Source organism: Doryrhamphus excisus, chromosome 3 (genome assembly GCF_030265055.1).
Source record: "Doryrhamphus excisus isolate RoL2022-K1 chromosome 3, RoL_Dexc_1.0, whole genome shotgun sequence".
NCBI lineage: Eukaryota > Metazoa > Chordata > Actinopteri > Syngnathiformes > Syngnathidae > Doryrhamphus > Doryrhamphus excisus.
Window position 1 is genome coordinate 5892248 of NC_080468.1, and position 12943 is coordinate 5905190.

The following is a 12943-nucleotide window of genomic DNA, read 5'->3' on the forward strand; positions in this document are numbered from 1 at the left end:
TCCCAAAACAACTGCACTATCCCTCCTCATTAACCCTGATGACATTGGTGGTTAGTAGGACCAGTTTACTTTTTTTTGCATGAGACTTGCCAATGACATTTGCCATCTTCAACATACTGTCTAATGCAACTTAATTCTGTTCTTCCAACAGCAAATGAGACAGAAAAGCAAACAGCAAGCCAAAATTGAAGCTACTCAGAAACTGGAGCAAGTCAAGAACGAGCAACTGCAGCAGCAGCAGCAACAGCATCAGTTGCACACCAACATCCACGGCGAGGGAGATGGCAACAACAGTGGCAACCAGAGCCCGGCCTCCCTGCCGAGCAATGGAAGCACATCCCCAATGCAGCAACTCAATGTGAAAGACAACTTCGCCAGGCCACAATTACCAGGGACACCAACATCAGGCCCTTCCGATGATGTATTCTTACGACCGCCTCCTCCTCCTCCATCTGGCTCGTCATCCCAACCTCAGTCCCCACAGGTTTTCTCACCAGGCTCTTCTGGCTCCAGACCATCTTCTCCGTGGGACCCATATGGCAAGATGGTAGGAACTCCAAGACCACCAACTCTGGGGCAAAATGTGTGTCGCAGAATGCCAATGGAATCTGGTAAATCTCCCACCTCTTTGATGGAACAGCAGGACCGAGGGAGACCATCCCCTGCCCATGAAACTTTTGGCTCGCCAACATCAATGAGCAATGATCCTTATGCCAAACCTCCTGATACTCCAAGGCCAACTGGGGAAATGGACCCATTTCTGAAGCCCATGGGGCCCCCCAGGACCAGCCACGCTGCTCAGGGAAGACCCCCAATGGGCTCGCCAGGCAGGGATCCATACTCTAGGCCCATGATAAGAAACGAGGCCTACCAACGCATGGCCCAGAACAGAATGATTTTGTCCGACCCTTACTCAAGACCTTTATTGACACCAATTCCTGGAAGTAATGAGTCTGGCTCAGTACCTCTGTTCAAAACACCTATGCCCCCGCCACAGGCTCAGGATCCCTTATACAGAGGTCAGCATCCGACAGACAGGTTTGCCCAGAATCAACAGGCTGACCCATATGCTCAGCCCCCACATACCCCAAGACCATCTGGAAACGACAACTTTACCAGTCCTCCTCGTATGAGCCAACATCATCCTCAAGCTCATTCATTTGCTCAGCAAGGACAAATGACGCAAATGTCCAGAAATCCTTATGCTCATGCTCCTTCGACTCCAAGGCCTGACCACTTCACATATGACCCATTTTCTCAGCCTGCAGCTAACACTCGATCTGTCTGTGAAAGTGGTGCTCAACCTCGACCATTCTTTGAGCCATATGCCAGACCTCCTGGTACCCCACGTCCACATGACAACTACAATCAACCATCAAACACCCCTAGCCCATCCTCTGATGCCTACTCACATGCTCCTGCCACCCCTCAACCCAGTGGAATGAACCAGTTCTCACATCAGACGCACCCAGCCCAGTCACCCTCCCACTCCGTGGACCCATATTCTCTGCCACCTGGTACTCCACGGCCCCCTGCGATGGAGCGCTTTTCCAGATCGCCAGGTAGCCAAAGAGGACCTGTTGAAACATTTACCAGTACACCTGGACCATCAAGACCAGGGAGTAGCGAAATATTCTCCCAACCTGGGAACCCCCAAACGATGATGAATGACCCCTACACCCAGGCTCCAGGAACACCACGTCCTGGATCTGATGGGCTCAGTAGGCAGGGGCTAAGGCCTGGATCGATGGCAACTCGGGACCCTTTCTCCGGAACTCAAGGCAGACTTCAGGAAACGTTCCCTCATCCTGGCTCACAAACACCTAAACATCCTTGTGTACCAGAAGATGGATTTACCCGATCACCCTCCAGAAGACCCAATCAGACCCCTGGTCATGACCCATTTGAGCAAGCCCCTATGACCCCTCGGCCACAGTTGGAGAAAGCGGAAGTTAATGATCAGTCAAGCCTGGGTAACAATGCACTCGTTCCTCAAGACCAAATGCCTGCTGTATCCTCAGATGCTCAGGGTGTTGTCCTTGCTGAAAATGAGGAAAGACTCAGACAGGTACTTGTGTTATTTTCAATTCCCTCATAGGTTTCGGGGAGTTAAGTATAGATAAAATTAAGAAAAAATAGTGGCTATCAATACTGGCTAATTATAATTACCTTACGCTTAATACATGGTAACATTTTGACTCTACTATGTTTTTATAGGGCACATGTTCATTTGATATTGACATTGTGCATGGGTTATTTTAGTTGTCTCGTTTGGTCTATGTTGTAATTTATTGGTAATTATGAAACATTTGTCTATTTACATTTTTCTACTTTTGTTTGTAGCGACAAAGAATTCGAGAGCTAATCCTGAAGCAGCAGCAACAGCGGAGTGCAATTCGGCAAGAGAGATGCCCTCAGGAGCCTGTTGCCAACCTAGCTCCTGGAGCACAGAGACCCTGGCCCCAAGAGGATCCAGGGCAACAGGGGGACATGTTTAACCGACCTCCTCCACCTTACCCTGGACAAGGACCCGTAAGAGGCCCAATGAGGTTTCCTGGACCCTTTCAAGCCGATCAGCGTGTTCCATTCTCTAATGAAGGACAAATGCTTCGAGGCCCACACCCTGGAGATCCTAATTTGAGACACCAGGGACCAAGGTTTGTGGTCACTCCATTTCCTTGATAGGTAGCTAAGAATATGCTGCTTTTGTCTTTACGTGCTCTTCTCTTCGTCTAGGTTTTCATTTCCAGCTGGTGCTCTCGGGCCTCATCCAACCCAAGATTTGTTTCCCCGTGGACAACACCCAATGCAGGATGTTCCTCCCCAGATGAGACGTTCCATGTCTGCCGAAATGGCAAAGTCGATTGGTGGTAATCCGATGGCTCTTCCCCAGCACTTTCCACCACGTGGTGTGCCAGTTCAGCAGCATAACATCATGGGCCAGCCCTTCATTGAGCTGCGACACAGAGTAGCAGAAAACAGACCACGTATGGCATTTCCCCCGGGTGCTGTGCAAGGATGCAACATGGATCCCATCATTCAACCTCCAAGACCTACTGGTTTTCCAGGCATGCTGGACAACAGGTTTCCATTAATGCAGGGGCCCAGGATGGTTGACCCAATGTCCAGCCAGAGTGGCCATGCGCACCTTTCTGCCAGCATGGGCAGTCTTCATCAGCAATCCCTAATGTCAGAAAACATCCCTCTAAAACAAGCTCCTTTGATGAGATCCATGAGCCAGCCTGCTCCAAATGAGACACAAAACTTGTCTACATCCATCATCCTCCCTGCTCCCCCTGCTGGCCAGAACGAGACTGTCTCTGTGGCCCCAAGTGAAACTGGAGAGGAGAAACTGGACGCAGAGGAATCTGCTGTGAAAGATCTAGAAGATGTAGAGGTGAAGGACTTGGTAGATGCTGACTTAGAAAACCTGAATTTGGATCCTGAAGATGGCAAAGACTTGGATCTTGAGACAAATGACCTCCACCTTGATGACTTTCTGACATCTGGGAAATTTGACATCATTGCATACACAGATCCAGATCTTGATGACATCAAAAAAGACATGTTCAATGAAGAACTGGATCTCAGTGATCCTATGGATGATAGTGCTGACACTACAGAGATGAACAAAAACGTGGATTCCAGCAATACTGAAGCCTCATCCAGTTCAGCAACCACACTGGTAAAGGCAGATGCTACAGCTGAAAAACCAACAGAAGTCAAAGATGACACTGCTGAGAGTCAGGACTCTGCTCCTTTGGAAATTAAAACAGAGGTCAACGACTGTCAGAAATCCCCAGAGGTGACTGGAACAAACCAATCAAACAAGCAAGGAGGCCTCTCTGACTCTACCCCTGTACTCTCTAGCTTACTCATTAAGCAGCAGCCCGAAGAGCAGCCACTAAACCATATGGTTGAATCTGTCACTCAAGGCACTAACCTCCTGTCCCAGCAGAACCAAGTCAGTGACAGTGAGCATACCCCCGGCCTTTCAGTGAGTCAAGCAATGACCAGCGGCAGTGCCGCTGGAGAGACCTCTATGACAGCCTTTGGAGCAGACCACCAAGTAGGGCTTGCCTCAGGGGTGGAACAGCAGGTTCTGAACCAGGTTTTGGGTCAGCAGAACCAACACCGCCCTCTTCTGCTGGAGGAACAGCCACTCCTTTTGCAGGATCTCTTAGACCAGGAACGGCAAGAGCAACAGCAACAGAGACAGATGCAAGCTATGATACGACAGCGCTCCAACGACTCTTTCTTTCCAAACATCGGTACTTATTTGTACTTATTTCTTGCTCTTATTTGTTTATCTACTGGAAAAATGAAATGATGTTAGAACATAATAACCCTGATACTGAGTATCTGTGTACATATGCGGGATGAGCCAAAATGACACATATATTTACACGTATTTATTACAATTACAATTATTAAAACACAGTTTAATCTTGTAAATCACATGTCGACAGAGGGCCGAAGCGCTGCAGGTTTTCTTTCCAACCAGTTTCTCCAGCAGGTCATTTAATTGATGAGCTCCTTCCCTCAAACCAAAGGAGGGTTAATCATTAAAATCACCTGCTTTAGTAACCTGTAGTGTCTCGGCCCTCCATGGCATGAGTTTGACACCCACGTTGTAAATGTTCACATTGTCCTCCAACATTATATCATCCCTCAAACCTTTCCAGAACATTGACACACTTCAGAGACACAAATTCCGATTTGCACTTTTGGCCCACCCTGGGACAGACCTTCTCCTGGTTCATCCTGTATACACTGGGCTGTAAAACATGTCTCCACTTGTGATCCTAAGATTATTGTTTTACACAGATTTTGATGCCATCACTGACCCAATCATGAAAGCCAAGATGGTTGCTCTAAAAGGCATCAATAAAGTCATGGTTCAGAACAATATTGGAATGTCTCCAATGGTTATGAATAGGTAAGAAGTTGTTTTTTTTTTACTTGAATAACTCTAAGTATTTATACACACACAAGTATACTCCAATACCATTTTTGTGCTTCTCTCTCACAGGTTTCCATCAGGTCCTGTAGCACCTTGTCCTGAAAGCACACCACTTCCTCCACAAGTTGTAGGACAGGTAATTGAACTATCAATATGTTTAAAAATCTGTTACGTGTCAGGTAAATTATGACATAATTAACTTGTCTATCTCTATCCACCAGGGTGGCAAACTGACACAAGTAATACGACCAAATCCTCCCAATTTTGGTTCCGGATTTGGTAGTAAGTTCTCAAAAAAACAAATATTTGCATGATCGCTTGAAGTTTTGTCAGGTTTAGAAATGTATCTTCCTTCTTTTCAGACAATGCTCAAAGGGCACAGTATGAGGAGTGGCTGAAGGAGACTCAGCAATTACTGCAAATGCAGCAGAAGTTTCTGGAGGAGAAGATCGGAGCTCACAGGAAGTCCAAGAAAGCATTGTCTGCCAAGCAAAGAACGGCAAAGAAGGCAGGGAGAGAGTTCCCAGAGGAGGATGCTGAGCAGCTCAAACACGTCACAGAGCAACAGGGTGTAGTGCAGAAAGAACTGGAGCAGGTAAGATATTTATTCATCCTTAAAATGATTACTCTAAACATAGTAACTGGGCCTAATTTGGAACCTGCATTTTGTATATAATGTAACTGTAACAGTAATTATAAAAATGCATCTTTTCAGGAACTGTAGCTTAGAAATACAAGCCTTAGGTGTAACATATGCAATATATAAAGATCATTAATTTGCTTCGCATTTCATAAAAGCGAGAGAACAGCTGTATTGCAGGGGCGTCCAACATGGTGTTGTGCCTTTTTGCTTTATCCATTTTTCCTTTTTTGGTAATTTATTTGTACAAGAATTTGCTCCTGGGCCCACACCCCTGTCATTCATTCATTCATTTTCTGCCGCTTATCCTCGCAAGGTTCGCGGTGGCGCTGGAGCCTATCCCAGCTGATCGCCAACCTTCAGTTGCCAGTTCCATTAATTAAACCCAAGCTTTTGTCCATATTAATTTCAACTTTATTACATATACCTGTGTAGTGCCATAGCCTTCCATCCATTTTTTCTTTCTCATGTATCTCTTATTTTGTTTTAGATCCGCAAGCAGCAAAAGGAGCATGCTGAACTCATAGAAGAATACCGAATGAAACAGCAACAAAACAACATGACCCCCTTAATGCCCGGGATGCATCCCATGCCTGGTCCTACTGGCATGGTTCCCAGTGGGCCACCAGTGGTCCAACCTCAGTTGAACCCCATGATACAAATGCAACCTCATCCTGGCCCACCGAACGCCCCTCCCAGAATGCCCAACCCACCACCACCGGGCTGGCACCCTGCAGCTCCCATGCCAATGGGAGGACCTGGAATGCCACCTATAATGCCCCCTCAGGCGCATGTGGGAAACCAGGTGCAGCCTCATCAGATGCCGATGGGCAACGTACTTCAGCATTCCCAAATGCCAGTGGACGCACAAGTGCCACCAGTGGCTCAAGGGTCTGTCAAACCAATGCAGGCGGGTGGCGTGAAGTTTGATGACAACAATCCATTCAGCGAGGGCTTCCAGGAGCGAGAGAGGCGGGAGAGGCTCAGGGAACAGCAGGAGAGACAGCGGGTGCAACTCATGCAGGAGGTTGAACGGCAGAGAGCTCTCAAACACCGTATGGAAATGGAACAGCAAGGCATGATGGGGCCAGATGGGAACATGGCGCCGCTCACTCAAATGCCATTTTTTAATTCTGAGCTACCGCAAGACTTCATGCAGCCCCAGAGACCTACTGTACAACAGCAGCAACAACACGGACCAATGTTCCCTCAGCAGCAGGCCATGGGCTCATCAACTGGGGCATTTATGCAAGGTGAAAGGAGGCCTATGATGGGGAATGGGATGATGCCTCCTGAATTGGGGCCTGATAATCTCAGCCTACAAGCATCCAACTTTTCACAGGGACAGACCAGGCATCGACAGTTTACTGGACCGGGCATGATGCTTCAGGTGCCAGGTGAATGTCCACCTTTTGGGGTTGACTCAGCAACACCTCTTCCATCCAACTTTCCTGGCTCAGGTCAATCTTTAATTCAGCTGTACTCCAACATCATCCCAGATGAGAAAGGGAAAAAGAAGAGAAATCGCAAGAAGAAGAAAGATGATGACACAGATTCTGTCAAGACACCCTCAACTCCTCACTCAGACCTCACTGCCCCACTTACGCCATGTGTGTCAGACACCTCTTCAACGCCAACCAGGAACCCCCATCTCTTTGCAGACCAAGACCTGTCAAGATCCCCCCTTGGATGTTCTACTCCGAGTCATTCTGAGCTAGAGAGGCAACTTTCCGGGGGGCATCATGGACAAAGTGGTCTTTCCGTGGAGTCGACAAGGGCCCAGGCTCAGGAGCATGACAGGATCCTCAGTAATATCAAGCTGGAGCAGACTGACATCAGTGAGTGTCATGGCTCAAGAGAAGGGCCTGTTGGCTCAGAGATGAGCTCTGTGAAGGAGGAACGCAGCAAGGGGAGTGTGTCTCCTTTCCCCTTGGGTCAAAGTCCAAACAAAGGTGAAGCTGGCAATGAGCTACTGAAACACCTTCTGAAGAACAAGAGTACAACTCCACCAGGGTTCTCCCAGCAGCAGTCAGAGGAGAGCCTGCGATCAGAGGAGGAGGAACCTGCCGACTGCAAAGCCCTGCTCAGGCAAAGCTCTGTGGACAGTAATGGGGTCAGTCTGTGTGTTAGCAGTGTGTGTCAAAGGGTTGTAGAGCACTGAGGGCTGGTCGGCATTGTGAGTCATCAACCAGAAAGCGATTAAAATGCTTGATGATATAATGTATTTATTATTGTCATAATGTATTTGAAAACCTCAAGCTCAGGAGTCCTCGATTAAATGTCTAAAATATCTTTATGCTTAATATTGGCCATCACTATGAAATACAATTTTAAAAACAAACAATTTTATAGCATCACAGCAGTTACAGTAGTACATTACAATACAACATATTATAATTGAATAATACAAAGAAACGGATGGACTAACATATTTCTGAAATGTATATTCAATTCATTCATTCTCTACCGCTTATCCTCCGAGGGTCGCGGGGGTGCTGGAGCCTATCCCAGCTGTCTTCGGGCGAGAGGCGGGGTAGCCAATCACAGGGCACATATAGACAAACAACCATTCACACTCACATTCATACCTATGGACAATTTGGAGTCGCCAATTAACCTAGCATGTTTTTGGAATGTGGGAGGAAACCGGAGTACCCGGAGAAAACCCACGCATGCACGGGGAGAACATGCAAACTCCACACAGAGATGGCCGAGGGTGGAATTGAACCCTGGTCTCCTAGCTGTGAGGTCTGCGTGCTAACCACTCGTCCGCCGTGCAGCCCCTGTATATTAAATGTTTTAAAAATGTTCTTTCTTGATAAACTACAGTATAAGTTCTTTCTAAACGCTTTCACAAATCGGCATCCGTTTTCTGCTGCTAGTGTGGGGGAGGATCTACTGCCAATATTGGAGTCGGTTGGTGTTGGTATTCGTAATGAATTGCTGCATAATATGAGGGTACAATATCGGGCATCTCTAGTTTACACCAAAGCCAGAATAGATATGATTATACGGGATACATATACCTTTGACTTAGCTTGGAACTGTGTGAGTACTTTAATATAATAAATATTAATGTTTTTATTGATACGGTTTTATCCTCAGGCATATTCTGATGGCACAGCAGACTTTCAAGGACCTCTTCTGCATGAACAGGAAAAGAAGAAAGGCAGGAATAAAAGAACCCCAAAGGGAGGAGAGAAACCTCCATCTCGTTACAAGAAAAGGAAGAAGGAAGGGGATGAGAGGCAGTTGGTCCACTCTGACAACGTCATGACCCAAATCAAACAGGCAAGACAGGTTAACATGATATTGAACGATGGTTGATAGTCAAAATAAGTGGCAAGGACATGTATCACACAGGAAGTTGAGAAGCACTTCACTTGCCTTCATTAACTTGTTTCATTCTTCTCCTTGGCTCTTTTCCACAGCAACTCTCTTTACTCCCCCTCATGGAGCCCTTGATCGGTGTCAACTTTGCCCACTTTGCTCCTTATGGTAGCGGCCAGCTCAATGGAGAAAACCTCCTATCTGGTACTTTTGGCAGTGCCTCACTCGATGGCGTGTCCGACTATTACTCCCAGCTGGCTTACAAGGTGAGATCTGGTTATGTTTGTCATATATACATATATATATTTTTAATTTTTTTGTGTCATGAACTTACATTGACTTGGCCCTGTTTCCCTAAAGCAGAGTAACCTGAGCAATCCACCAACACCTCCAGCATCACTGCCTCCTACACCACCACCCGTGAATAGGCAGAAAATGATCAACGGCTTTGCCACAACCGAGGAGCTGGCGAGCAAAGCAGCTGCCATGAGTAAAAAAAACATAAAACAAAGTTTTACTTACTCTGCATTTAGGTGCCTGAGTTTATATCTGATCATAGCATGACACCATGCTCCTTTTTTTGCAGTGTCCAAAGGCCTTGTCCCAAAGCCACTGCATGTTCCATTTAGGACTGAAGAAGATCTACTAGCCCGGGCCATTGCACAGGGACCCAAAACAGTGGATGTGCCCGCCTCTCTTCCCACCCCTCCACACAACAACCAGGAGGAACTGAGGTACGCTCCTTATTAACTCCTGATTTTAAGACGAGCTGAAAAATTGTAAGAATTTACATTTTGCACTGTTGGGGTTAACGATGTTCTCACTAGAACTTCAAAATGCAAAAATAAGAAATATGAGTGAATAAGCAATTTATTGCAAACAGCCATCTATCCATCCATACATTTTATTTTTAATGCGGCTTATCTGCAGTAGGGCTGCAGGGGTATGCTGGATCTCAACTGACTTCGGGCAAGAGGTGTAATACACCCCAGATTGGTCCAATTTAGAGTCGCCAATTAAAACATACATGTTTTTGGAATGTGGGAGGGAGCCGGAGTGGCAAACAACCATTAAACTGAAATAGGCTGTTCACCAGCTGATCAAATGTTCAAGACCACAGCCTTTAAAAGCTAAAAGCTTGGCAAAAATGTGGCTTCATTGTCATTTTCAGTCAGGTATTCACACCGTCATGATGGCAAAGACGAAAAAGCTTTCTCCCTTTGAATGTGGTCGGATTTCATCAAAATGGGACATTGAAATATGGAGGAAAGTTTTATTCTCTGATGAGAAATAATGCCACCGTAACGGTCCTGGTGGCGTACAACGTTTCTGGGATAACAAGGAGATCCCACCTGAGATGTTTTTCACACGGCACAGTGAAAGGGGCGCCATCATGATCTGGGGTGCTTGTTCCTTCAATGGAACAATGGAGCTTTCAGTGCTGCAGGGGCGCGTCACACAGCAGCAGGCTAGGTAGAGATGTTGCAGGAAGCATCCCTTGTGACGAAAGGCCTTCAAGGTGGTAATGACAGAACAACAGGACTTCTTTAAGAGGAATAACAATTATTTCTGACCATCCTGCGTGTTCTCCTGATCTAAATCCAATTGACAACAGTTGGGGATGGATGACAAGGGAAGGTTCCAAAAATAGATGGTGGATGCCTTCCATCTTCACCACACTGGAGCGACATTCCCACTCGCCTCCTGGAAACACTGGCATCAATTGTCAGAAACAAATGTTCGAGGACATTAACAAGAATGCATTTCTATTTTTTTTTTTTTTCTATTTATATTTTGGGGGGAGGGTTGGCTTTTTTGAGCTGTGGCTTTAAACCTTTGATCAGTTTGATTTTTTTGTTTCACTCCTATACTTAATTTAATAATTTCTAAGGATGGCAAATCCCCCCCCCCCCTCCAAAAAAACCCAAAAAGTTGCGGTTTTCCTTTTTGATCCAAAATGTGAATTCTTGCACTTTTTCAACTTTTTGATCAGGAATGTGATTCTGAAATATCCAATATGCAAATTTTCATACCCTTCTATTGCATACATGTATCCATGCTGTGTGATGATTATTTTGTCCCTGCCAACTAACAGTAACAGAGGACAGGAGCTTTGCAAAGAAAGGGACACACCTGACAGTTTTGTTCCATCCTCATCCCCCGAGAGTGTTGTTGGCATGGAAGTCAGTCGTTATCCAGACCTGTCACTGGTGAAACAAGAGCCGCCTTCCCCCTGCCTCTCCCCTGTTCTCCCCATGCTTCCTGCGCCCGATGGGAAAGGTTGGTGTTTGTTAATATGACAAAAATAAAGAATTGTTCTAATTCATTCTCTATAACAATCTGTAACAATATTGCCTCCCAGCATCAGAGGTCAAATTGCAAGAGATAAAGACTGAATCTTCAGGAACATTCTTTGGATCCCCTTTTGGACCCATGTCTAATGATGCCAAACCAGGGCTGGTTTCTGTAGCCATCACATTGAGGCCAGCTGCAGCAGAGGTACTACTTGAATTTAGTTCAATAACTTTGACTTTCATTTCTGTCAGTCGGCATCAGTTTTCATTGTCAACGGTTATTAACAAAATACCATACCATACCTACTCTTATGGTATAGGTAAATAGAATCATCATTTCTAAGTAGCAACAGAAATATAAATACAACCACATGCCAAAGACAAAAAACACAAATGTTGGATGTCCTCCATTTCTGTTCATTCTTTGTCTTTCTTCTCTGTGATGAATTTAATGGCTTTGTTTGCTTGCAATGACATCACACCATTTGCATGGAACATTCAAGCCCTGCGGTGGACACAATAGATCAAAGAACTGTATATTTTTTTCACGCCAAAATGTACAATTTCTACATCTCATTGTCTATCATCTCATGAGCTACCTCTGGAGGCCCAGCAGGCACCCATGGCAGCCATTGGCCAATGAACTGCTCTGCTGGGAACAATGCATTATGGGAAGAAGCTAAAATAGCTGTTTTCTGTTATTTTAAACTTGTATTAGTACTTGTCTTGTGCACAACAGTGCGTCTTACTGAACACCTGAAACTACGGTTTTCTTTTCTCAGAACATCACTGGTGTGGTGGCAGCCATTTCTGAGCTGCTTTGCGTCAAGATCCCCAGTAGCTATGAGGTCAGCAGCACCCCAGACCGGGGACCCATTCCTATGCTCGTTCGCCCTCCCATGCATTTCCAAGGACAAGGAGACAATGGAGGCCTTCACGGGCGGCCGGGACAGATGATCAGGCCTGGTGGACCACAGGGAATGATGCAACAGCATCATTTCCGTTTCCATCCCAACAGCCCAGGTGAGGCAAAAAGCAATCATTCCTAATTTTTATGGAGAAAATTATGAAATAAAAAGCTTTATACTGTGAATTACTGCAGTTTCATGTGTGAATAAACAGAACATACCATTTTTGCCACAGACTGGTGTGACATTTGAATGAATACACTAGTTCTGATTTATACACTACCATACTGTCGCTGTATAATCAAAGTTATTTTGTGAACTATTTGTAATATTTGCACCAGGCTCTGCTATAGCTCGAGGACCTGACCAGCGAACTCCTGGCAGCCCTGGATGTAAACCTCAGTGGTGCCGCAACTGTAAAGTAGTGGTTCTGGGTAATGGAGTGCTAAAGTCCATCAAAGATCTCCCGTCTCATATGAAGGTTAGCATGAATATTGTTAGGTGTCATTAAGACATCATTTTTTAATGGTACAAACAATGCTATGATTTAAATGGCATATATATATTTCATATCCTTGTATGCGTTCTTAGACTTTTGACGCATGTTGAGCATTCATATATATTAATCACTGAGCTTCTAAATATTTGCATGTATAATTTTTAATAGGAACCTGCAGTTCGTTTCAAAGATGAGTTAGTCTTCTGCAGTAAGAACTGCTTCCTACTTTACTGCTCATCGTCATCAATGCGGTCCAGATCGTCCACAGAATCAAAGGTTTGTCGCACATTAATGCATAAACGCCAAAGT

At 45.6% G+C, this 12943-nt stretch overlaps 1 protein-coding gene across 6 annotated transcripts in view; it reads left to right on the forward strand.

Moving 5' to 3' along the window:
- kmt2cb (lysine (K)-specific methyltransferase 2Cb) overlaps positions 1 to 12943 on the forward strand; it is a 61779-nt gene that overhangs the window by 41294 nt on the left and 7542 nt on the right. For 5 of the 6 annotated variants that reach the window (XM_058066384.1, XM_058066379.1, XM_058066382.1 and 2 more), the window contains 17 exons: positions 152 to 2068; positions 2344 to 2657; positions 2737 to 4271; positions 4828 to 4939; positions 5033 to 5099; positions 5185 to 5245; positions 5326 to 5558; positions 6094 to 7716; positions 8709 to 8894; positions 9035 to 9199; positions 9294 to 9423; positions 9520 to 9667; positions 11029 to 11213; positions 11296 to 11432; positions 12010 to 12250; positions 12477 to 12616; positions 12803 to 12910. In XM_058066384.1, coding sequence (XP_057922367.1) covers positions 152 to 2068; positions 2344 to 2657; positions 2737 to 4271; positions 4828 to 4939; positions 5033 to 5099; positions 5185 to 5245; positions 5326 to 5558; positions 6094 to 7716; positions 8709 to 8894; positions 9035 to 9199; positions 9294 to 9423; positions 9520 to 9667; positions 11029 to 11213; positions 11296 to 11432; positions 12010 to 12250; positions 12477 to 12616; positions 12803 to 12910 — 7302 coding nt within the window. The remainder of the gene's footprint in view (positions 1 to 151; positions 2069 to 2343; positions 2658 to 2736; positions 4272 to 4827; positions 4940 to 5032; positions 5100 to 5184; positions 5246 to 5325; positions 5559 to 6093; positions 7717 to 8708; positions 8895 to 9034; positions 9200 to 9293; positions 9424 to 9519; positions 9668 to 11028; positions 11214 to 11295; positions 11433 to 12009; positions 12251 to 12476; positions 12617 to 12802; positions 12911 to 12943) is intronic. The other variant, XM_058066380.1, reaches the window with a different exon arrangement.